Below are 26,199 nucleotides of genomic sequence, written 5' to 3' on the forward strand. Positions count from 1 at the left end.
CTTGTACTTTATTTTTCCTTTTGTTTTGATGTACATCATAATCTTAATTGCTTAAGATTATTAATTGCCTTCCTTAATACATTTCTTTTTTTTCCATGTCAAACACTGTGAATTGCCTTGTCTCTGAATGGTACTATATATATATATATATATATATATATATATATATATATATATATATATATATATATATATATATATATATATATATATATATATATATATATATATATATATATATATATATATATTTGACCGTTATTATTATTATAATTATGATTATGATGATTATGATTATTATTATTATTGTTGTTATTCATAACTGCACCAGCAGCAACTTTGTTTTTTTCCCGCGGTTCCAGAACGTATCACGTGATGGAATCAGCTGATGTGGAAGGAAAAAAAACTGAAGCAGCGACGGCGCGAGGCCGCCTTCTGTGACGCATGGCTCACGCTACGGTACGCCATTTGTGTCTAGCAGCAAAAAGCGCGGACAGTGGAAGTCTTCCCTTAACAAGAGGTAAGTTCACTTTATATTCGCTTGGAGGGACTATGTAATCCATGTGGTGCATTTAAATGGGCTCCAATCCACACTCCGCCGTGTTATTCTGCACTGTTGCTCCATTTGAGATCACTCTTTCGGAGGTCGATGTTAGCCTCCTTTTTGGGCCTCTGTGCTGCCGTCGTTTTCCAAGCTCCGGAGGGTCGTAGTCCCGCCTCAGCTGCGCGGTGATTGGACGCCCCCGCTGATGAAGCGTTTTGATTGGACGGGCTGCACGTCCATCACTGTCGGTTTGGGGAACATGTTGCTAGTTAGCAGGTTAGCAGCAGTCAGCTTGATGGACCGGGAACGCAACATCTCCGCAACTCGGATCATTTCTGATCCGAAGGGCAATTTGTTACAACTTTTTCTGCCGCAGAAGCGATTGTTTTTTTTTTTCTTCTCCCCCGTCATTGATGCAGTTTGTCGCGTGCTGTGTGGAATGTCTTCAGTTAACTTTAGTACTACTTGAGAGCTGGTGTGTTGGTGTATTGAGCTCGGATGAACCGCTGGAAACGCGTTTCTTCACTATAAAAATACGAAGTAAAGAATCCGCGTTATGAGCAGATTTGTGTTAATGGGCTTGTTATTGACAGTGTACCTACCTAACTAATATATTCTGCATCTGATTGACACTGGTAGCTTCTGCCCGGCTGGCTCTGCGATGACTTTCTGCCCTCCATAGTTCAAGTCGACGTTTAATGTATTATTGTGTTTTCCTGGTAAAATCTACACTTGCATCTTTAGAGAAATCTTTTTATTCCCATAATCCTCTTTATCTGGCGTTGTACTGAAATGCACAGGAGAAGGTGACAGTGAGCAGCTCAACGATTCATTCTCAAGTAATGTGTTAGTCAAGACCAAGACTTTTTACTCTTTACTGTACTTTTTTATTTAGTCTTTTATTGGAAAGCACTTTGGCCTCAGCCACAACTGTTTTAAAGTGCTGTATAAATAAAGCTGACTTGACTTGACTTGGAAACTATCTTATGTTGTATTTACACGGTTCCATTTACCTTTTTCTTGGAGGTAATTATTACGTTTTCAGCAGTTTTTCTATCATAGCTTTGCGATTTCATCCTTTGTTTTTCTTCTATTTTTCAGACGATTTCGACTTGTTAGAAGAGAAATAATTAATCCCAGTGGGAAGTTCCTTTTTAGCATTACTCCACACAGAATAAACAGCAAGTTGTATATCAAATGAAACAGGATAAGACTGAAATAAGTAATTTTGAATATATATATCTATTATTTTTATCAACAAGGCTTAACGGAGACTAATATAAGCACAAAAAAGGATGAAAATAACTAAAAACTCTGCAGACATTTACATGGAGGAGTTATAGAGTCTTATGGATACAGGAAGGAAGGAACTTAATTATTTTAACCAGTTTCTCTTTGTAGCAGTTTACCTTTTTTTCTTTCTCCATTTTTTTTAAATTTTATTTGCCCCCCCCCCCCATGTTGGTTATCATGCCTTTTGTATGTATTTATTTATTTATTTATTATTTGAAGTATTTTTTTATCTAGGAGGTAAAAGTCCCTTTGAGAAGGACTCTGGCGTGTAAATAGAATAAATACAAGTTCTGAGTGAAATCGAATATTACGACGCTATTCTCAAAGGTAGAAAGTTGAAATAACCTAAAACACCTTCCAAAGTGCTCATTATGTCAGCCCGATATTTCTCTCAAGTCTTTAACAAACTGGACTTGGTCACCAGATTTCTTCATATTGCCTCCAAACCAGAATGTGTGTACATAATGTACTAAGACTTTAATTACCTAAACGTCTCGTGTCTTGCAAGTTTACTTTCGTAAAGCATTTCTCGCTCAGTCTTGATCTTGTAATCGTGAAAATAGAGCGCACAGTATTTTTCTGGTCTTCAGTGGGAAGTTGATTTCTGTTGCATTGATTTTTTTTTTTTTTTCTGTGATCCTGGAGGCCTGGTGTGCTCCATGTTTCACAAGAAAAACCTGCTTCGACTCACCTGGATGGAAAGACTATGCCGTCCCCAGGCTCCCATAAATCCCAATAAATCCCCCCTCTATGCAATCAGGTGTGTTGGAGCAGGTCGAGAACATAAAAGATGCTGGAGCCGGGAGAGCACTGCTGCAAACGGTCACATAGGTGTCAATTTGATCACTTAGGAACAGCTTTTTTTTTTTTAATCATAGATTCATATACAAGCGAATATGAATCAAGAATCAATTTGAAATGTATTAACAGAAATGCCTTTTCATTTTCAGATTAAAATGCAACTTTTTGGACTCTTTAATAAAATCAATAATCAATCCTCCAAACCGTATTTTTGTATTCTGTGACCTAATTCAAATGAAAAAGAAAAGTACTTTTAAGATTTCATTTGCAAAAGATGCCCCAGCAAATGGCTGATAAAAAGGATCAAAATGCATTTTGACTTGGTAATCTCAGGGAGTGGCGTCAGGCGGCTCTTCTTCTGACTGAGCCTCGTTTAACTTAAGTGTTTGTTCAATGGACTTTAAAACACATTTTCACACTAATCTAGTTTTTAGACTTTCAGTACTATGCAAGTACAAATAAGCTTAGGCTTGTTAGAAACAAGTAAAGCTTGAGCGAACACACACACACACACTCGAGGTAAGAAGAATATTGATCAGGCCTATACCTCCATGTTTGAAGATAAATGTTCCTAAACTATTTATAAAAATTGATTTTTCTGCATAACAAATTGACCCACTGATGTTAATCCTAATCTTAAAGTAATCGAACACTTTTTGTTTGATTTTAAAACGTGTGTCTACGACTTCCAATCTGCTTGCGATGCACAGCTTATCTCCGTTTGTGCAGCTCGATCAGTGAAAACTTGCCACCTTGTTCGCTTTAAATGTTTCTACTTTGGAAACAAAGAGAAACAAATGGGAGTTGTCAGAATTTCCAGGTTATAATATTTTCCATTTTACTGTTCACGTCCCACTTTGGAGTAAATGGGTCTTCGTGTGGTTGTTTAACTGAAGTGACTTCCAACACCCGAGCTATTTTAAATGATTGCGCTCTGTTTTGCTCGACATAATGTTGAAAATATACTGAATTAAATAAATAATGAGTGCATCAACGATTCAATAAAATCAGTGTGAAAGTGTTTTGTTGTGGTTTGGCCCTTGCCTTATTCCTCCTTTGGTGTTTTGAGTATTTGGGATGTTTTTGATGAAAAATGGCTTTAAACAAAGACAACGCTTTGTTTAAACTTGTATTTAAAACCGTTTCAGTTTACAGAAACCAAAAATTCAGCTCTGATCCCCTTTTCTGTCTTTTTCCTGTGATTCTCATTCAATAAAAAATCTCAGATGACTGTTAAAATCAAATATCTAAGATAAAAAATCCGAGCGGGAAATGTGTGAATCAGGATCTGATCTCTTGTCTTCTCGTCCTCTTCCACGTCCTTGTTAATCTGAGCAGCTCCAACATCAGTACAAAAGACACATTTCAACACTGATGATCAACCAAACCTCTTCTTTACTTTTCTGCCTCGTCACACACGTTCTGCTTCATTACTTTATTGTTTCAATTCACTTTTGGTGTGATATGTGGCTTTACATCCTTGGAGTCACTTCTGCTTCAATAAAGACTTTAAACACATCTCCCATTTACTGAAGTCACTTAATCATTGTCTCAACGAAAGTCACAAACTACAGCAGCTCGTGTGAATTATTAGAAAACTGGCTTCTTAAAACTTGAACCTAAAGTTGTTGTGTATTTCAGAGCCCCATTGTATTGGGCTGATTTAGTCTTTTGGTCATTTACCAATCAGATTTGGATTAATGTAGATGCTCTATAACATTCTGACCAACTGGTTAATACGGTGAGTCTCCTCTGAAGCTGTATCAAGATGTCAGGAGCAGATTAAATCTTGATGTGGAGCTTTGTTTTGGACCGCATGCATCAGTAAGCAGGCGTTCGCTGATGCAGATTATCCTTCCTCGGACCACATCTCCAGTTTTTAGACACACTGACCTCCATACAACTCAGTCAAACCTTTACACTTCCTTTCTGCTTGTCAGAAATCATTTTGATGAAGACACAATCGCTTCACCTGTTAGTGGTTGTAATGTTGTGGCTGATGTGGCGTCTAAAAGCTCAACTGCAGCTTCACGTTGCTTTCCTTTTTAAGTGACAGTTCAAGCGTTCAGCCACTAGATGGCGACATTTGCCTGCAGGAGCTCAGACGGGCGTGAGAAACTTGTGGTAACTCATCCAAAATGCAACCAACTTGTTTTCTGATTTCTGTCAATCAAATGAAATGCCCAAAATAAGTGCTTCTGTTTTTTTTCTTCTCTTCTCTTTTCCTCACCCCCCCAGGATTTTGATCCAGCGCTGATGATAGTCATCACACTCACTGTTGTGCATCATCACAGCAGGACATGAAATGGATGAAACGGTGAAGTCAGGAGACGGGAAAGTTGAGGACAAAATGCCTGGAAACGACGGCGGCGCAAAGGTGCAGCCAGACGACGTGATAATGGAGGAACCCGCGGGAGACGGCCGGGTCGGCGAGCCCGCCGACGCAGAGAAGGACCCCACGGAGAGGCCCGACGACAACAACGACGGGGACTTTGTCTGTGCCAGCTGTGGCTTTTCAACCAAATTCCCCAGATCGCTAAAGATCCACCACGCGCGGAAGCACGGGAAAACCTCGGAGAAAAGCACAAAGACTCCCGACGAGATCCGGCAGGACGTGGAGATGGAGACGGAGAGCGCTGCCGACGGAGCTGGAGACGACGGGAAGAGTCCGGGCAGAAAACAAAGCGCGGCAGACAAACCGCAGGCGGATCAAGACGAGGCCGTTCCCACCCAGGAGAGGAGGCTGAGCAAGCGGACCCCGAAACCCAAGATTATTCATTCCTGCAACTACTGCGGGCAAGAGTTCAGGGACAAAGCTCCGTTAGACGTCCACATCCAGAGATACCACACCAAAGACACCCCCTACACATGTGAGTTCCCCCCCCGCTCGGCTCCACTGAGCTCACATCAGGTCACACAGTTCATTTTCTCTTTGGAGGATTTATGGTCGGAGCTGTTGGTGGAAATCACAGTTGTGTCCATTTCATAGCGACGTACAGTGAATTCACAACAGTGCAAATCCAGAGTGAGACATTTTTGAACTCATAAGTGTGTGGAAATAAATAGATCATTCTCCAGGACCAGCTTGTTTTATGTGAACATGCAGGTGTGGAGGAGCATCAGACACTCGTTATGGAGCAGCTTTTTCTGCAGTCCGCAGAGCTTTCGTCATATTTTATATTGATTTTATTTAAAGAGAAGTAAAATATTCAGAAGGTGATATTTCAAACCATTTGGACTAAAATTCCAACTCCAGCCATGGTTTTGTGATATTATAGTGTGTCTTAGGGCATTTCTCCCACCCCAGCTTTTCACAAGTAAAACAAGACCTGAACTCTTCATAACGAACGTGATAAAGAGTCGAACGCATTTTAGTTCCGAGGCCACGTTCAGCCCAGTTTCATCTGGAGTGGGCCGGACTGGTAAAATAGTACCATAATAACCTTTAAATTAAAACTTTAACGTTTTTCTTTGTTGTGACGCAGAGTGTACATGATGAAAGTATCAATTCAATTTATTACCAGAAAATTAGTGGGGGAAAAATATCCTCACCTTAAAGTTCCATTTTAACGACTCAGAATACACTGAAACATCCTGAAGTCCTGCATTTTGCAACCTTTTGCATCTATACAATAACCGATGAACAGAATGCGTACAGATAAATTGTCTGCGTTTCCATCATGGCGTCATAAAATGCTTTATTTTTCACTAATGATGTGAAAAGTCACTCACTGATGTAATCTTGTTCACTTCTTAATCAAATGGAAACTCTAGAAATATAATAATAGAGACGTGAGTTAGACATTAATGTGACATTGGTGTTGCTGAATTAGTCTGATTTATATTGATTGTCAACATGTGGTGTGTCTGTTTAACATTGATAACAGTTCAGTCGAGAGTAAAACGGCAGTAAATGTCGCAGAGTTGTTGTTATTTACCAGGTAACATTGATTTTACCTCCAAATGCAGTTGGACAGTTACATGGCTTGTGAAAGTCTTTCAACTTTTCCACATTTTATGGAGAGCGTCTGTTAACAGCAGTTTTCAAATCATCCAGGAGATTTTTAATCTGATGCAGGTCTGGATTTTGATTTGTTCAGTGTAACACGTGAATATGTTTCGATCTAAACTTTCCGTCGCAGCTCTGGCTGTAAGTTTCAGGTCGTCGTCCTGCAGGAAGGTGAACTCTATTCTACTTTTAATTGGGACTATATATAAAGTTGGATTGAAATAATGACAATTCTCAACATTACGTGTGGATTACAACAATATTATATCGTGTGGTCTGTGTAAAATTGGCTATACAGGTCATTACATGAATGCTGTTGTAACATAAAGAATAACAAAATAATAATAGTTTTCATAATGTGGAAAGAAACAAGAAGTTTGAAGTTGCAGTTTAAAGGCACAGTGCAGATATTACAGCTTGAAGTAATCAGATTACAGTCATGAGGAAAATTAAGTGCAGACAAAAACATAATATTCTATTCTGCTAAACATACCACTTTTAATTATAATAACATTTCTACAGAAAAATGGGCTTTTGTTTTTGTTTTTTTTATATATAAAAATGACTCTTAGTGGAATTGAACGGGGAAAACAGATAAAGTCATATAGAGAATTTACCACATAGTTTGGTAAATAATTCTGAAAAATATTATACATTTCCATACTTGCTGATGGTTTATGTTCAACGTGTCTTTCAGTTGATGCCGATGAGACGATCCAAGAGAAGGAGGACGCTGAGGACCCAGGCAGCTCCGGGAAGGCGGCTCCGGCGCAAGTGGCCCTCAAGCGTCCGCTCTCCAGGTTCCAGCTGAAGTGTCCGCTGTGCGAATATCGCATGGGCACCGTGGCAATGCTGGAGAGCCACATCCGAGGCAAACACCCGGACCAGGACTGGTACCGCTGCAAGCTGTGCAACGTCTTCTCAGCCACCGTCGCGTGGATGGAGGCCCACCTGAGCTCGAGCAGCCACGTGGAGCAACAGAAAGAAAACCAGAGTGGAGATTGTTCATCATTTCAAGCCTGCGTTGAGACCGTGAGTCGAGACGAGGCTCACGTCGAAGATGTGGCCCAGGCGCCTGGCGGAGAGGACGAGGAGGCGGCGGCGACTTCCAGCGAAGAACGAGAAGAAAGCGACGAGGCAGCAGAGGCGGCTAAATCCGTGCTGGCTGAGGAGGACGACTCCGAGCAGGAACCTCCCAGGAAGAAAAGAGGAAGACCAAAGCAAGGCTCCACGACCACGTGTACGTACTGCGGCCTGGTGGTGTCCAACGCCACCAACCTCAGCGTTCACATCCGCCGCAAGCACAGCAAAGACTACGGCTACAGCTGCACCCTGTGCAGTTACAGCTGCGTGACCAAAGGGGACATGGATCGTCACTGCATCACAAAGAAACACGTGAAACGAGCCCAGGAGTGCGCGAGTAAATCTCCCGTCACCAATCGCACAGGTCCGTCCCTGCAGGACCCCGCAAGCACACAAGGTCAGGACCCAAGAATCCCCTCGGACACCAACAAAGACGAGGAATCTGACGGCGCAGTCTCCAAAGAACCGGGCGCGGAGGAGCCGGCTCTGTCGGACACGAGCCGGAAAACCAATAAACTCGACTCCCCTTATGTTTGCTGCCTGTGTGATTTTGTAGCCCAGTCGATTCCTTCCCTCCATCTTCATGTCAAGCGAAGTCACAGCGGGGACTTTGAGTACGTCTGTTTAGCGTGTAGCTATTGTGCCGCAACAACCGGGGAAATGTCTCTCCACGCCAACACGGAGGAGCACAAGCAGAAGAGCCGGGAATACGTGGACCCGGGCAGGAGCGAGGGACGGCCGAGCACGCCGGCAGTCCAGCAAAACCCAAAGAAGATGACTGAGCTTTGTGAGGCCAGCTGTAAGCCCGACTCTGAACCTCTGCGCTCCGCAGAAGAGTCTGAAGCGGAGGAGAGCCAGGATACCTGCGTGTCCTCCGTCTCCACCGGGCCCGCTGACGCTGCGGTTAATGTGGCCGACAACACCGATGAGACGCAAGCGAACAGTATTCAATCTGCTTCTGGCGGCGACGCAGATACGGCTGAGGAAACGGCAACGTCTGAACCGCAGCAGCGTCCGGGAGGACAGGTTTCAGTGGATCCGTCCACGCAGCAAGAGAGCCAGGAGGACGGGGCCAAACAGAAAGGCAAAGACCAAGTGACCGCAGATACAGGAATGTCCGCAGCGCTTCAACTTGACGCCTGCATTGTATCGGTGAAGGCGCCCGCCGAGCAGGAGGAGGCTCTGCAGGAAGGTTTGGCTCTGGAAGGCGAGGCCGCCGTGATATGTCTGACCGGAGGGTCGCCGGCGCCGTCCGGCCTCCTGTCGCCCAATTCAGCATACGTCAAAAAGCTCAAGCACAAGGAGGCGAAACCGACGGAGGAAGCCAAAGGAAACAGCTCCCGCATCCGCTGCGAGGACTGCGGCTTCATGGCGGACGGCATCAGCGGCCTCAACGTTCACATCTCCATGAAGCACCCGTCCAAGGAGAGGCACTTCCACTGCCTGGTGTGCGGCAAGTCCTTCTACACCGAGAGCAACCTGCACCAGCACCTGACCAGCGCCGCCCACCTCCGCAACGAGCAGAACAGCGTGGAGGAGCTGCCCGAGGGCGGCGCCAGCTTCAAGTGCGTGAAGTGCACCGAGCGCTTCACGTCGGAGCAGGAGCTCTTCGTGCACATCAAGGAGAAGCACGAGGAGCTCCTCAGGGAGGTCAACAAGTACGTGCTGGAGGACACCGAGCAGATCAACCGCGAGCGCGAGGAGAACCAGGGCAGCGTGTGCAAATACTGCGGCAAGGTGTGCAAGAGCAGCAACTCCATGGCCTTCCTGGCACACATCCGCACACACACAGGTACGTGTCGGGTTCCTCTCACTCCTCCTCCACACTCACATCCCAGAAAGGTAAACGGCACTGTGCAGAAGGTGGGGTGGAGGTTGGCTGAAGAGTGAGTTCAACTGTAAATAGTTCATACTTGCCCCCTGGAATAGCTTCACTATTTCCCGTAACCACAGAGGGAGTATTCGCTGATACCGTTGCTTTCCTGATCCCATACTTTTCTAAGTATATTGACCAGTAAAGAGGCTTATATGGTATGAAAAATATAATATATATATATATAAGAGCTTATTCTTTGTTTATCTTCTATAGCAGTCATTCTCATGGTGTGGTACGCGTACCACTAGTGGTACACGGGGCTCCCTCTAGTGGTACGCCAAAGGATCACTGAAATAAATATAAATACGCTGGCATCAACAGTTATTCACGGTAGCAGGCAAGAATTGATGGCAAGAGGTGGAGGTTTTTAACCCTTTGGGCCCTAAACCTCATTTTGACTGTTTTCACTGCTGTTGCTTTTACGTTCATATCTCACCATATAAAATGTTTTTCTTGAAAATTTGGAACCGGCACGTGAACTAATTAGTTGCGGGGTCACAGGCCAGTCGCCAGTCGGCGTTGTCATGCCCATCTGATGGTGGGCACAAGTGGGCATCTCTTCCTACACAGCTCCGGACAACGTTTATGAACATGAATTTCCAAGAGTTCCTCCACTGTACCATGAATAACGACATATACAATCGAGTTCTTACAAAAAATAAAGTTTTTATGTGAAAACGGTTATTCAGCGGGGCTTTCTGTGGACCGACCCCGACAAAAGGACCTAATTTCTGGGTTTGCATCCCGGCAACCCACGGTAGAGCGTTTATACCCGTAACTTAGTCTGTACTGCACCTGAAAACACAGGATTTAGCAGCTCTGTGAAAAAAGTGAAGAATTTTGTGTGTAAAATTACTTTTCACGTCGAGTCCCGGAGGTTAGCGGGTCGCTAAGCGTAGCATTACGGGCGATCGTGACACGAAGTGCCGCAACTGCCGTAACGCTGCCCGCTCATTACAAATATGGATGAATTGGACGATTGAAGATGAGATGCTTCGATCGCTTCTAAAGCCGTGATCTACTTCATAATGTTTATCGTCTGTGAATAAAACATCATTTCCTGAAATGCCAGCCATGTTTCATTTTCGATTGGCTCAAGCAGGGGCCATGTGACACGAGAAGGGAGGGGGGGGGGGGATCCCAGATCTATAGTAGAATGATAGAGAGACATTCACTAGAATCCATTGACCATCTTTTTTTTTTATCATAGTTTTATTCTTAATCTTATTGTTCTTCCTCTGTGTGTGTGCGTGTGTGTGTGTGTGTGTGTGTGTGTGTGTGTGTGTGTGTGTTTCAGAAAGCAGCCATACAGCAGTGTGTGAAGTTCAGGCAGCCTGTTTTGATTTTTTTTTATCAAGTACAGTACATTCTTTACTTAACATTTAAGTACAGTAGTTTTATTTAATCTTTAAGAACAGTTTTTTGTTTGTTTGTTTTTCATTTATTTAAGTACAATGTTTTATTTAACTTTTCTGTGCAATATATTTTAATTGAATCATTATTTAAGTACAGTCTTTAATTGTCCTATATTTAAGCGTAGTGTTACTAATCTAACTGTGTAAAATGTTACAATGGCTGACAATATTAAATATACTTCTTTAGGAGTAAAACCTCTGCCTTGTTTGTGATGAATGCTGAGGCTTACTAGGCTACTGTATAGTGTTGGTCATTATGGTGGTACTTGGAGAGCCAAGTATTTTCTGGGTGGTACTCGGTGTAAAAAGTTTGAGAACCACTGATCTGCAGGAAGGTATTTTCGGGCGTGTATCTTACTGAACACACGCACACACCTCACTATTCTTGCGTGTTGTGGACAGCCGTGCCTTTACAAAATTATTGGCATTGCTTATGGGACTACGGGAGCCTTCTAGGCTCAAACTTCAACTGCTTTCTTTCTTTGACCAACTTTTAATTCTTTTTTTTGACTTCCACGTCTTGAAAAGTTGCAGATCTTTCAAGTGACTTTTTTTATTTTTTTTGCTTTCTACTTTGAAATATTTCCCCGTTGAAGGTTTTAGCCACTCTGCTGCTAATGCTGCTATGGTGAGGTTGATCCATGGTGAACGGTGGGTGGTTTACAGCTGTTTTAAAAACAAACAAACAAACAAAAAAAAATCAGCTGAGAAACACAGTGCAGCTTGGTTTCCCTCCCAATTCTTCTTCTAAAACCTACTGCATCTAGTTCCGGTAACGATTCACTTCCGTTTGCGGCTGTGTGAGAGTTAAATGCTGTATTCAGTAAAAGAATGAAATATTACACCTGCTTGTGTTGTAATAAGTGTAAGTACATTTTGGGTTTATCTTTTCTTGTGACCTAAATACAAATTATGTCTCGGTTTATGACCCATTCAGGAAAGCGCTCCATTTCTTGTCACTATATCCAATACGGGCTGTGTGTAAGCGCGGATATAGTCCATATAAAAACAGGAAGAAGCCGCAACGCTCGATTTTGCATGCAATATTAAAGTAGATCAATTAAAGCTGACAGTATCCCGCAGCCTACAGTGAGTCTGTCAAAGCATCACGAGACATAATGGTATCCAGGAATATTCCGTGTATATTTTATCTCTGAATTAGCATTTATTTTAAGAAACTTTAGCGTCGCAATTTATCAATATATTTTTAACTCGCGGATTTGAAGGGAATACTAGAAGCATGACTGGCATCTACGTGTAATTTAATCGTCTCTCGCAACTTTTCCCTCATGAATTATTAAACCTGCTGTAACTGATATAAAGTGCGATTCTGGTTGAAGAATGTCTTTGTGTTGCTCCTCAGCTATTTGGTCTTTGTTTTTTTAGAATGACGGTGGATGCAGCCTCATTCTCTGGCAGCTCTGGCTAATGTTAAGGCCACTATCTACTTTAGCCAGGTAATAGCTGTTTCAGTAGAGGTGAAGGTAAAGACTGATTGAGCTTCAGACCAGCAGGAGAGACGCTAATGGACCCCAGATTGGGATTCCCTGAGCAACGCTTGGTCAGAGACATGTGCGACTCATAATTGATGTGTCCATTACCAAGACTCAGTTGTAATTATAGTCAATAAGTCTCTGTAAATGTGTTAAAGCTTAGGCTAAAAGCATTGGAGGTCCAAAGAGAGGTGGGCTAATAATTTAAAATAATCAATGCAGACGTATTCAAAGCCTTTAATTTCCCCCGTGTCTGTACGTCCATGTTTGTGCGCGTGTGTGTGTGTGTGTGTGAGTGCTGGCATGCCTCGTGGATGTGTGTATATGTCAGCCTTCATGGCTAGCTGATTATCCTCAATCCATTAAGATTTATCTTGTCATTTATAATGCAAAGCAGGGCTGCGTTGGTCAGGGCTTCGGCTGGGAGATGTCCGGCAGGTTAAGAACACGGGGCGCTCCATTACTTCTCCCTGACCATGTGTATTAATTGCTTTTAAAATCAACTTAATGCAGGAACGAGATGTGAGGGCGCCATCAATAAATGCCCCTCTCTGCCTCCTATAGTCCATCCCCCTTTCAGTCTAAACTTTAATGGGACTTTAATTGAAGTCCATACTCCAGGATGTGTGTGTGTGTGTGTGTGTGTGTGTGTGTGTGTGTGTGTGTGTGTGTGTGTGTGTGTGTGTGTGTGTGTGTGTGTGTGTGTGTGTGTGTGTGTGTGTGTGTGTGTGTGTGTGTGTGTGTGTGTGTGTGTGTGTGTGTGTGTGTGTGTGTGTGTGTGTGTGTGTGTGTGTGTGTGTGGAAGGTTTTCACTTTGACACCCAGTCACAATGGACGCTTTGCGTTTCGATATTCTAAAAAGTTCTGTCTCCATGGAAACGGGGGTGGAATGCAACTTTTTGAATGCGCTCCTTTTCCATCGCTGTGTGAACGGGGGCGGGGGGGTGGACATTTTCTGTAAATAGTTCTTATGCACATGGGTGAGTAGATGGAGAGTAAGAACAATGTTTGCCTCCAGAGGGTCATGACTCCCAGTCCATATTCTCCTGGGGCGTCGTCGTAACAACAATCCAACATGGTCGTCTGTCCAATACAAAAACAGCCAACAGCACCATCTAGACGCCCGGCATGCCAACTACATAGTTTTTTAGTAATCCTGCAGTTTTCATGCAAACTGGCATCTTTTTTTTTTTCCAAAACGTATAAAAGACAAAACTATGCGTTTTCACTTGAAACACACACGTTCACGCCTATGGACACTTAGACTAGAGGCGACCCAAAATTTGAAACGCACGTTTTACAGTGTTCTGAGGAAACCAGAGTGCATGATGTTTGCAAAAGGGAGAGCACGAACGCTCAGTCCATCAACTCCAACCGGTCTTGGCCCTCCCGATATGTCATCATAAAATACGTTTTAGAGGAGGAGGGGGAAAAAAACAAAAAAACTGCGCCGCTCTGAAATCTTCTCTCTGGCAGGCGGAAGTTTCAGTTGATTTAAATTTACTGATGAAGAAACATGTTTTTCCACTTTGCTCCGGTATGCACGCCAGTCACCTTGTGCACCAAAGTCAGATTTCTCGCCGCTAAAATCAAACGGCGTAAAGCTGGAGGTGAAAATCCCGCTGATTAATGTTGAGTCCCCACTTTCTTCTTATTAATGGTTGGTCTATATGTATTCATAATTCCAGCCTCTGTCATAACTCTTCAGTTTTGAGGTCAGTTACTTAGTGTTACTTAAGAAAATGAAAGCTTCCAACACGGAGGCCCCAACAGACGGCATCAAGTCAAGGACACGTTCTGAGGCGTCAAATGATGACTCCCTTATTTATTTATTTATTTATTTTAGGTTTTTACTTCTTTTTTTTTATCTCCAGAGTTATGTTCTTGTTTATGAGATTAGGTCCCCACTTTCATTTATACGGTCTTGTTTGCGGAAGGCGCCAATTTCTCTTCATTTTGACAACATATGCCAGTTGTTATCATTGCTAAGTTCCCTCATTACAGTGAATTATTCACCTTTTATGTGCCGGTCATTTATTCCGGGAGTTTGTTTGTGGGGGGGCCGCGGGGCAGCGCGGTGGGGGTCCGCCAGTTTCCGAGCTGGGAGCACGTCCAGATCCTTTTAATTAAGGCCTGGTTTTTATTCAGCTGATTAATCAGCGAAATCAGGAGACGGTGGTGGGAGGCTGCACACAGATTTGTCAATTTGTCCCTTAAAGGAAACACGTACACACGCGTGCGGCTCGCCAACGAGGCTACAAGTGAAATTTGCATTTTGAGGCAAATTGGTCACTTTTTCACGGGAGTGAGCTGTCTGACCCCAGAGTGCGCCTCGAAGCCGCGCCGACGCGTGTATCACATTATAGCGAAACCTGGGAAGCGAAGTGAGGTGATATAATCTGTAAACCTCACAGTGTCAGGGGGAGATTACCGAACCAGGAGTGAACTTTTGATGCACACATTTTCAAGATCCCTAAATCCTCAATGTGTGTTCGCCGGTGTGTTCTCGCAAGTGGAAACGCTTTTTTGGGAAAATCTGTCCACAGAAACGGGCGGGGGAGGATCGGCGAATACAGAGCTGGGTACGATCGCCACTCAAGATATGTCATGATAGTCAGGAAATAAGAATTATAGACAAATCTAACTTTGTAAAGGATCATTTATTGGGTTCAAGCATGCTTGATATTGGTTGGTTTTCCATTAAAAAAAAAAAAAAAAAACCCAAAACAAACTCCTCCGTAACTGTTTTGCTTTGTCTTTTCAGACAAGTAGGTTATTAAAACATACCTCTGACATGTTCCTTCCATCTTCATCAGAAACATCATCTGGTCGGTCGCACCTCAGTAACGCCAGCTGATAAAAGACACGCCGCGAGCGTTTCTGATGAAGATGGACGCACGCCATCACAATACGACAAAGATATGTTTTAAAAAAACCTACTTGCCAGAAAAGATTAATGAGATAAAAACTGTCATTGGTTTTCCAGTGTGTTACTGTGGTATTCTGTATACAAGATTCGAATGGCTGTCTGCAGTGGATGAGACCTACGATTGAGAGCAAATACAGGATATTTGATATATTAAATCGGCATTTTTTTGATTTCGACTCAATAAAACACACTCCAACAGGCATAATGCACCTCCAGTAAAAGTGTCTACATCATTTAAATGATCATGTTTAACTCGCATATCATAATGTCCCGAAATGCGGCCACTATTTAAGTCTTCTTGAAGGTTCTGTAAAACGAATGTCCGATTGTTTTTTTTTTCAGTAAAGAGAAGGCATGTTCATTCGCACCAAAACTGATCAACTTGCCAGTGTTAAACTACATATATATACACCCGAGTCAATCTATTTCAATCTAAAATCTGACAAGGCCTGAATGTTAATGAAAGTGATGATAATAAAAAGGGATGATAGACAACATACGTTCCTCTGTCATCATCACTTTCAGTGCTTAAAATTGGACCTAGAAGGATGTAAAAAGAAACAAAAAGCAAGCCTTTGAAGAGCTAAAAGCCGAGCTCCAGTTAAAAACAAAAGCAGCACTAAAGTGTTTACAGCTCTAGATTTAATTGCTGTTTTTCCATGCCAGTGCCTCCCGCCGCATCGCCCACCGTGCAGGCAGTGGAGGGACCGTCCAGACGGAAGTCGCCCGACTTCAGAAGTGTGTGGAAGTGCTGGCACGGGACCGCGAGCGAGCGCTGGAGCACAACTCGCCTCTCGGGAGGGCCGTTTCAGATCTGGAAAGGAACCGGGCCAAACTGTGTGAGGAGATCAATTCTCCTCTAAACACTCTCCAGAGTGCGGTGCACAGACTGAATTGCGATGCCCGACTTTCGGACCAGAACTGTGAAACGGCCGCTTTATAGCACCATCACACAAGCAGCCCCCCCGTTGTGCTTTTTCTGCTTTTCAGATCTCCCGCAGCTACCGGCCAGCAGCTTGTCCCCAAGGTGTGCAGAGACACAGTTATCTCTCGCTGTCATGTAGAATTATACCCTTTAGGCGGGTTGTATGATCACGAGCGACCCCTAACGTTTTGATATCATTTGGCATGACCAAATCCAAAATTCCAGCATTTTTAGCCCAACAAAACAGAAATACTTATTGGTAGTAGCTCCGCCCGTCTCTCCTGCGTACACGCAAACATCTATCAAGTGGGTCGTGGCAAATTAAAGGAAGTAGCTCACAAGTTAAAACAGCTTTTTCAACCTAAAAAGCGAGAAAGGACCATGTTCCTGTGGTCTGTTCCGTCAGTTTCTAGACTTGCTAGGTGTGGACCATTGTGGAAATGGGCCTGTTTTGTTACTATATGCGGCGGTGAGGCGGCAAATGTCATCGCTTCAGTGCCGGTCGTTTTTCATAACTGGCCTGGTTTTTGGAAATGTTGGAAATGTTAACAGCTTCCCTTTGTGCTTTCAGACGGTTCCTTATTCAAGTCGCTTCTTGCCAAATAAGAGCATTTGTCTGTTGGCCTAATCCCACAAAATAAGTAGACATGATAAAATAATCTGTTATTTTATCCTTATATGTAGAAGCAGCGGTCAATATGACTGACTTGTAGTTGATGAATCGGACTGAACTGAGGGATGTTGGTCTTTCGGCGCTTGACCCCGGTAATAGACTGAAAGTGAGAATCTTTAGGACGGTGCTGCCTCAGTTCTCTCCGAACCTTATGGAAGTGCAACCCAAACTTTCGCCGTTGGTTTTTCACCAACGCTGCATATTTTAAAACAGTTGCCAATCTTCTTTTTCTATCCTCCCTCCAAACCTTCTGCCAAAGTAAAAATTTTTCCATCATAACAACAACGGCAACAAAATGTCATCACCTCCACCAGAGGGCCAAAGTGTAACCGGTCATTGAAAGATGCATGACAATCGCATCCAGTAGTTTAAGGTCAAGAGCCAATCGAGGGTCTCTATCGTCAGCTTATTGAATCAATACAAGGCATTGAAATGCATTTAGTTTTACAATATTTGAGGAATACTTGGGTTGTTGATATTGGGTTCAAATGTAGGTAGTTGACCTTCTTCCTTATATGATCGTTGAGGAGGACACCAGGTGACCATGTTTGCGTTTGACCAGAGGTCGACTCGAGAGCAAGCTTGTGGCTCTTTAGATTGTCAGTAGTGGCTCCCTGAAGCTTCCAGAAAAAGTCTATGTAGTTATTTGTATACCGTATTGAATGTCGAAAAGTCTTTCCTGCCTGAAATGTCTTAAAACAGCTAAAAAGGCTAAAAAGAGCTCAGGAATTGCTTAATAAAAGGCTAAAAACAACAAAAACTGCTCAAATTGTTTTTTTATTTTATTTTTTAAGGTTCAAAACAGCCAAAATAACTCAAATTGCTTTGCAAAAAAGTCCATAAACAGTTAGAATAACTAAAAACACTAAACTACAACAACATAAATAAATAAATAAAAAATATGTAATACTGGATCACTTATAAGTTCAAACAGTGAAAAAAATGGCTATAATTGCTAAAATGACTAAAACAGTCAGTCTATGATTCTAAACTATAGTTAAGGTACCGTGTTTGTGTGTAAAGCAAAACTTTATAAGCAAATTTATAAGCTTTGTTATTATAATTTAATGGTTCAACACGTTTTGCGGCTCCAGACTAATTTTGTTGGGCAGAAAGTGACAAAATCTCCCCTATTGGTTCTTCTTCATGTTGGGAACTCTTCAGCATGTTCACATCTAATCTGAAGAAATTGAAATCAGTTAAATTCTCACATCCACTTCATGTCATCTCACGTTTGAAGCTATATTGTAATCCACTAACTTGCTCAACTCAAACAACCCAAAACAAGACCAGGAGATAAAAAAACAACTTTTAAAAGGCAAAACAACTAATATAACCCCATGTGGAGGACAGAAGGATTTACCTCTAAAGCTAAAGATGTGATGGGAGTGTGTGGCATGTGCAAGACTTAAGACATCACGTCGAGTGTGTGTGTGCGTGCGCGCGTGCGTGTGAAACATTGCGCAAGGTTCTTCTCCCCTCTCAGGAAATGAATTAGTCATTCCCCGTCTCATCTGGGATGTGAGGGAGCCACATCGCCCCTGTGTGGATGGCAATATTAATTTAACATGACACCGCATTGATGGTCAATTTCAGTTTCACGGAGGCTGTTTAAGTGGAGTGGTGGAGTATTAATGTGATAAGATGTGAGAACTGAGGGACGTTGCATCGCTCTCCTTTCTGCCATGTTTCATACTCAGCCAGCCATCTGGACAAATCTGCTCCCCACACGCCTCGCTCGCCCCCTCTCTCCCTCTCTCTCTCTCTCTCTCTCTCTCTCTCTCTCTCTCTCTCTCTCTCTCTCTCTCTCTCTCTCTCTCTCTCTCTCTCACCTCAACTTTAGGTTGGATGTGTCTGAGCGAGTGTGTGTGTGTGTGTGTGTGTGTGTGTGTGTGTGTGTGTGTGTGTGTGTGTGTGTGTGTGTGTGAGAAGGAGAGCGAGCGACTGCCTCTCCTTCTGTTTGTCCACGGGTGATTATGTTTTGAGAATATAATGCCTTCGTCTGTATGCACTCGCATAGGTGTGAGGTGGGGACGTGAATCTCGATGTAGGTGCGCGTGGGTGCGGTGGTGTGAGCGTCTTTTTGTTTTCTGTTTTGTTTGGGGGTTTTTTTTTTTTTTTTTTTTTTTTTGCCCGAGCGACTCGTGTGAATGTTTTCATAATGTCTCTGTGAGAAAAGCGTCTCAACATTTAGGTGCGAAGAGCGCAGTTATGTATAGGGACATTATGTGTTTTTCTGTTCTTCGTTCTGGCGCTCGGAGGGTTATTTGTGTGTGTGTGTGTGTGTGTGTGTGTGTGTGTGTGTGTGTGTGTGTGTGTGTGTGTGTGTGTGTGTGTGTGTGTGTGTGTGTGTGTGTGTGTGTGTGTGTGTGTGTGTGTGTGTGTGTGTTGTGCACTGTAGGGACATGTGAAACGAAGAGGCTGGCTTTGCCGTTGCCCATGTGTAGACTCACACCCCCCGCCATCCCAACCCCCCCCCCCCCCCCCCCGTCCTCCCTTGTGTTTATGGGCCTTGTTAGCACAGGCTTGCCTTTCAATCTTCGTTACCGGCGTAAAATTCGATGTGTCGTACTTCCAGCTCACAGCAAGTGAACCGTGTATGAACGAATTAGTAATCTACACAAAGTGCTTAATCAAATCAGCAGCTGCCCCTGGAATAAATATTGTAGAACGTCTTGGGATATTCGCCGGGAGAGGGGTGAGCGTTTGCTCAAAGATGCGTACGTGGATATCATACCAGGCTGCCACTTAGATTGGACTGTCGCACAGTGTCACGCTGGCCTGAATTTGGCCGGGCCTGCTCAACGAAATATTCATTTCACCAAGTGCATGGGCTTCATTTTTGTGACAAAGTGCAGGCTTTAGTCATTTCTTTTGCCTGACTTTTACTATTTGGTAAAGTCTTGCAGTGGAGGCCATGGACAGATGCAACATGGGTCAGCTGCAACACTTTGTCTTCCTTTTTTTAATTTTATATGATATTTTTCATGGTTCACAAAATTCCCCACATAACATTTTGCCTTTGACATTCATCTGCACATTACAGTTGAATCTCCACAAAACATCCAAACCTATATAAATAGTACAGAGATGAATGATTGGTCCTACCACCATAGTATAACACACACTCTTACTAAAATAATACCACTAAATAACTACTCTCCCTAGAACAGGGAAACATGGGTGTGCCTTTGTCTTATTAAAGAAAAAAGAAAAACTTTGGACATGAAATAAACCTGTCAAGAACCTGAAAAAGGAACCATACCCTATAACGTTATACAAACAGATGGCCTCACTGGTTTTAACATGCCTGATCCATCTTTCCCATCTTGTCAAGAACACATTTGGTTGCAGTCTTATGGCAAATGAAGTTATTTCCTTCTTATAAACAACATATATGATCTCAATCCACTCATCCACTCTTGGTTATTATAGTTTCATCCACTTTCGAAACAAATTTTAGTTTTAGGGCTAATGTTTTGTACAATGGCACAACCTTTGTCTTGTATATGTGTATATGTATATGTATGTGTATATGTATATGTGTATGTATATATATATATATCTTTGTTATAATCGCTTGCTATAGTTGCATTTTCGCCCGATTACAGGGAGACGGACTTGCAACGTTTACAAAAGTTGCGTTCTTACCTCCCGTGTTTCCATGGAGACAGACCGACTTCCATTGTTGTGTAAACAGTAACCCAAAACACAGCGAAAGTCTTATGCTTCCTCTAGAAGACGTTGTGTCAACGTGGCCTATATGTGTGTGAAAGATGACAGGCCGGCCGGACTTTGGATTTTATTTAAAAAAAAAAAAATTTTTAATTATTATTTTGTATATTTGGTTTGTCTGCTGCTGAAGGAACTTTAATCACAGATTGTATCCCCCTGTGACGGCAACGATTCAACAGAAGAAGGAAATTAATGGACATTTGATGTTTCTTGTGGACACTTTACTGTACAGTGGTACTTTTGAGTACACACTGTGGAGGTCAAGTGTTCACTCTGCCATGTATCTTGTCACATGTTGGCATCACATTGTAAAGTTCTGATCCTAAAAGCCATATTGACAGAAATGTAAAACTCCTTTGAAACCAACTCTGTCATTACGGTTTCCAATGCCAGCGCGTGTGGTTCCCTTTGTTTTGAAGGTCCCGGCGTCCTCCTTTCACTGGGGTGTGTCGTGTCTGTGCATCGGCCCTCTCGCCGCTCTTGCTCTAAAGTGACAAATAGCACGAGGAGGCTTTGCCACTCTCTCAAACGCTACCACGCCCTCTGGACTTATTAATGACAATAATTAGGGAGAAACCTCCCCGAGAAGCTCGCCGGAGTGATTAGCGCTTTAATGATGGAACGGGCGGTCGCGAGCACACGCAGAATTGATTTACGTATTCGCCCTGACCTTTGGAATCCAATTTACGCATCCACAGGCAAAGGAAGAGTAGGTAAGAGATGAGGGAGAGTGACAAGGATGGATAGAGAGTGAGGGGAGAGCGGCTTGGCACTCGGAGTGTGACTGTAGTTTTTATGGGAGCCGCAGCGAGGGCATCCGTTTCTATAATTCTGGAGTCATTTTGTGGCTGTGAAGTAGATTGAAGTCCTAGCACAGGAGTAATAACAGTCCTCCACGCCTGGCGTTGAAAAATGATCCTCAAGGCAAAATCAAATTTCTGCCCAGCAGGAACACTTGTGTTTTTATTAAAATTGCCACTTCTTTCCTTCAAACGTAATGCTGTGTTGTTGCATGTGACGCCTTACCGTGCTTTGTATTTTTATTTATTTATTTATTTTTGGTTTCATTTGCAGGATCTAAGCCGTTCATGTGCAAGATCTGCAACTTTGCAACCGCACAGCTGGGAGACGCCAGGAACCACGTGAAGAGGCACCTCGGCATGCGGGAGTACAAATGCGACATATGCGGGTGAGTGACAGCGATCGGTGTTTGAGCTTGACGCCTCCGAAAGGTAACAAAGCTGCTCTGAAAGGATTTGCTCACCCAAAGGGATTCAGTCTGATGAAATCCGTCGCTAAAGAAACTTCATATCGAACTGCAAACAGGTTCGGAGGAGTATTTTAAAGTTTTTCACGTTGTGAACTGAAGCCCGTCCACCAGTGGCGGTCAGTGAGAGGACCGATCCTCCCAATCAAAAGTGATGAGCTAATTATCTGTTGCACAGCCCACTTTAAATTGCATTTGTCTCAGGCTAATTCATAATTCAAGCCAATTTAACCCCGTCTGCCCGTAATGAGTGAATCTGCCACAGATTCTTTTTTTTTTAATGGTCAGATTTTTAAACTGTTAAAATAAAAATAAACTCTAGGAATACTGCTCGGAATTCACAAAATTCTTGTCTCCTCGTTGTTAATAATATTTTCAAATATTCTGATGCCTCGAATTTATGATTTGATGGCAAGTAACTAGTTAAGCTTTTGTTTGAAAGCATTTAATAAGTTAAAATACGTTGTAATATACAAATGTGTTATGTATGCTAAGATTTCAGTGTTTTGTTTTAAATCATTCGATTAGAAAAGTCACAGAAATGTTGCAAAAAATACCAATAAATTGAACCAACATTAACGTTACACGGCAACGAATTCGAGTGTATCCGCAAAACTTTCTTCACTTTTGGGGGGTCTGTTTACACGGCACCAATGAGCAGATCCAATGTTGGAGGCTACAGAGCCTGTTACTGCGCATGCACATCCCCCCCCCCCTCCTGCTCATCCAGTTGTAAACAAACATGGCGGCCGCATAGTGGTACGACCCGCGGTCAGTATTCTAGTTTTATCGTCCAGATCAGTAGTTTAATAGTTGAGACTCTCCCTGATAACATCCGATGTGTCATCAGTCCATGCGGATGTCAGGTTCTCTCCATTTTCCTCACGTTTATAGTGTCTTGTTCTCTGCACACGTCTGTGTAGTTTCATTACAAAATCAAGCAACTGCGCCCTCCTGTGGCCCGGCATACTAACTACATCGTTGTCTCTGTGTCCGCTGCTGCAGTTTAAACGCACTCCTTTTTTTCAACGGATTAGGCGTCGTCACGTGAAACGTTGTCGTATAAACGGGGCCTTAGTTGTTGACATACATCTCTAATACGTTGTCAACACCTTTCTGAAGGAAATTCCTCATTACACTCGTACAAACGCGTATTTCCAGCATTTAAATGTCGCGGAACATCCCAGGGTTTGTTGACATCTTAGCGTTATGGAAACAGCTGATTTCTGTTCATTTTGTCCTTCTAAAAACTTTATATTATGCATCTACCTGTCATTAAAAAAAGAGTCTATAATATACGTCACGGAAACAACAATATTTAAGACTATTCTCGTGGCATGAAAACTCTTTCTTTGAGAATGTCTGGCTTTTTTTGGGAGTGAATCGAATGTTGATATTTTCTCTTGAGATGCCACAACGCCATCTTTGATATCCCAGAAACCCTTGCGGCAGGTTTCTGAAGATGACGTCAGTCAGCAAAACATAAACACGTTTGATGGCCACAAATTCCTTACGTTTGTTTGTAAACATCTCGACTTTGGTGTGATTGATTTAGGCAACTGCGGAATGGTCATGTTTTGGTGTGTTGGTTTATTCTCTGTGCAGAAGTCACCTTTTATGGGGAGTTTATTTTAAGGATATTTTGTTCTGGTGGAATAACTTCAACTGCAGATTTTGCCTAATTTAAGGTCTATTTAGTTATTTTTATCTGCTTAAAAACTTTGTAATCAACAGATTCATTGTGTCTGCAAGAATTGCAATGTTGGTTTCAAGTAATTTGAATTGGAAATTGATAAGAAATGTTGCAAAAAGAGCCATCAAATTGAACTAACATCTCTTTTACCCTGCAGAAATCTGTAGAATAGCTGAGAACAATAGAATCAAAGTTATAGAAAGAGGAATGCTTACAATTCGGACAGCACAGAATGCTGTAAATGTTTGAATTCATATATTTTATGTTCATAGTTTTCTATTTTGCACATTTTCAATCCATTGTGCTGTAGGTGTACATACTTAATACTTATCGTATGAACTTCTTAAACGTGCATTAGACAATCAATATTAACTGCAGATTTTGACCAATTTAGGAGATTTTTTTTCGTGTTTAATCAACATGTAGTGCCATACTATCCTTTCTTTGACTCTACTGTTGGAGATGAAACGGCAGCGGCGCCAATGTAACCCCCCCAAATTTGGCAACAGCTTTATTTTAATGTGCAAATAAAGGCCCTCTAACCTTTAACTGCTCCCAGACGGTTTGTATAAAGACAAACATATTGCTCCGAGTCAAACCTCCTCCAGACATAAAGGTAAAATAAGTGGAGTTTTACCCTCTGCATCTTTTCAGCTGTACAAATACTCCTAATTGGAAGTTTATGTAGGTAACTAGCAGCCTATAAATACCCAGTAGTGCGCGTGTACAGTTATTATTGCGCTACGTCGTACCCCCTACATGAAGACCATATGTTGTGTTGAGCTCCTCTCGGTCCCGCGGTAGACCTCCTCACTGCCTCGCCATGTTCAAATGGACGTGCTAAGCTGTTTAACATGCAGTCGGGGAATACAGTAAATTGTGGGATTTCCAGCGTTGTGCCATCGAGCTTCTGCGGCTGCACATTCGCTCAGATGAAGACATATGTAGAGTTATTAGTTTCTCCCTCTGTGTGATTCGGTGCAAAGCGTTCCATTTAGTTCAGTCGCGGGCCGATTTAGTTCTTCTAAAGCCGCGCCGAGCCAACGTGTTTATTTGCTCCCGCTGATGTTCGCAAACATATTACAGCAGGAGCAAACAAGCTTTGGTTTAAACACAGCTTCTCCTTTAATGAGCGGGAAAGGCTCATGTTTCACAAGCCCTCCAGCTGAAAACCCCTCTTCTCCCAAGTGCTGCAAATGCGCCGCGCTTTGACCAAGTGCCTAGCTTCGCACACACACACACACACACACACACACACACACACACACACACACACACACTGGCACGCATACGTACAGAACAGTTCTCCAATATGCCTTTAAATGGGACTACTAAATACAGCCCCGAGTTTCACAAATCATGCGGATGGAGGAGCCGTGCGCTGCCAGTGCCAGCCACTGGTGACAAATCGGCCCTGTGTGTGCTTTCAGTACTGACTGATCACCAGGCCATCCCTCCTCTTGACTAAAGAGCAGCAAACACAAAAGAAACCCCCAGAAACTCCCTCATTAAGGCCACAGCCATACATACACATAAACCCCCCCACCACCCCACCCCACACCCCCCGCCCCTATTCCCCTCACCAAACTTTTCACGTCTGACGATGTGTTTTTAATCTGGATCTGCGGCACGTTACTAATGGATGGCGCTTGTTTCAGGTGTAATGTGTAATGTGATTACCCGTTTTGTTTCCGGTGACCTAGAAACGTGAGATTATGGTGCGATTAGGCTCTGCGTTCCCCCCGCGGATACTAATGACAGCGGAACATTTTGCTTAAACCAAAACTTTTCGGAAGGGGAGACTCCTCACAATCCATCATGTCAATTAACACCAGACTATGTTTTGGAGCGGCATTTATCCTACCATGTAAAAAAACAAAAAAACACATTTGGTTTCATTAATTTACCACGTGATTCCAGACTCTTGGGCCTCCACGTGACACGAGTTTCTGGGTTAAGTATATTGCCATTTTGTTTAAGCTCAGCACAAAAAAAACAAAAAAAAAACCTTTCCCCTCAATGCCATCGATTGCAGCGTTTTCCTTGTTAAACTTTCAGACGAGAAGATTACCTCGGCTGTCCGCCTCGTTTTAGCCTCGCCTCGCCGTCACAGCTGTCTCCTCAGGTGCCGCGAGGATGAGGGAGGGAGGAGGGAGGAGGAGGAGGAGGAGAAGTTGTTGATAGTTAAAGATCATATTGTTGTGGCATTTAATTAACAAATGCAAATGCAAGGCCAGGACAGACTGGAACCCCCTTGACCACGCTGCCACTCAAGCCTGAGCGCGTCGGTCGTCGCCGCCGCCGCACTGCTCCTCGCCGTTTCCTCCAGGGGTGCCCACGCTTTCTACCTGGCCAGCTCCGTCTTCGTGTTTAAAGCACACTCGTCTGTCTTAATTTGCCCGTGGAGGTTTCTGAAGGAGTAAAACCGGGTGGGGGGGGGGGGGGCAACTAAAAAAAAAATGG

The 26,199-nt window shown here is 43.1% G+C and overlaps 1 protein-coding gene across 1 annotated transcript in view; it reads left to right on the plus strand.

Moving 5' to 3' along the window:
• Positions 1–416: 416 nt before the first annotated feature.
• The window catches only part of znf407 (zinc finger protein 407), a 201,737-nt gene continuing 175,954 nt past the window's right edge, over positions 417–26,199 (plus strand). The window contains 4 exon segments of the mRNA XM_080470713.1: positions 417–520; positions 4,877–5,508; positions 7,345–9,522; positions 21,851–21,965. Coding sequence (XP_080326839.1) covers positions 4,944–5,508; positions 7,345–9,522; positions 21,851–21,965 — 2,858 coding nt within the window. The 5' untranslated portion in view covers positions 417–520; positions 4,877–4,943.

Source organism: Lipophrys pholis, assembly GCF_963383615.2.
Source record: "Lipophrys pholis genome assembly, chromosome: 9".
NCBI lineage: Eukaryota > Metazoa > Chordata > Actinopteri > Blenniiformes > Blenniidae > Lipophrys > Lipophrys pholis.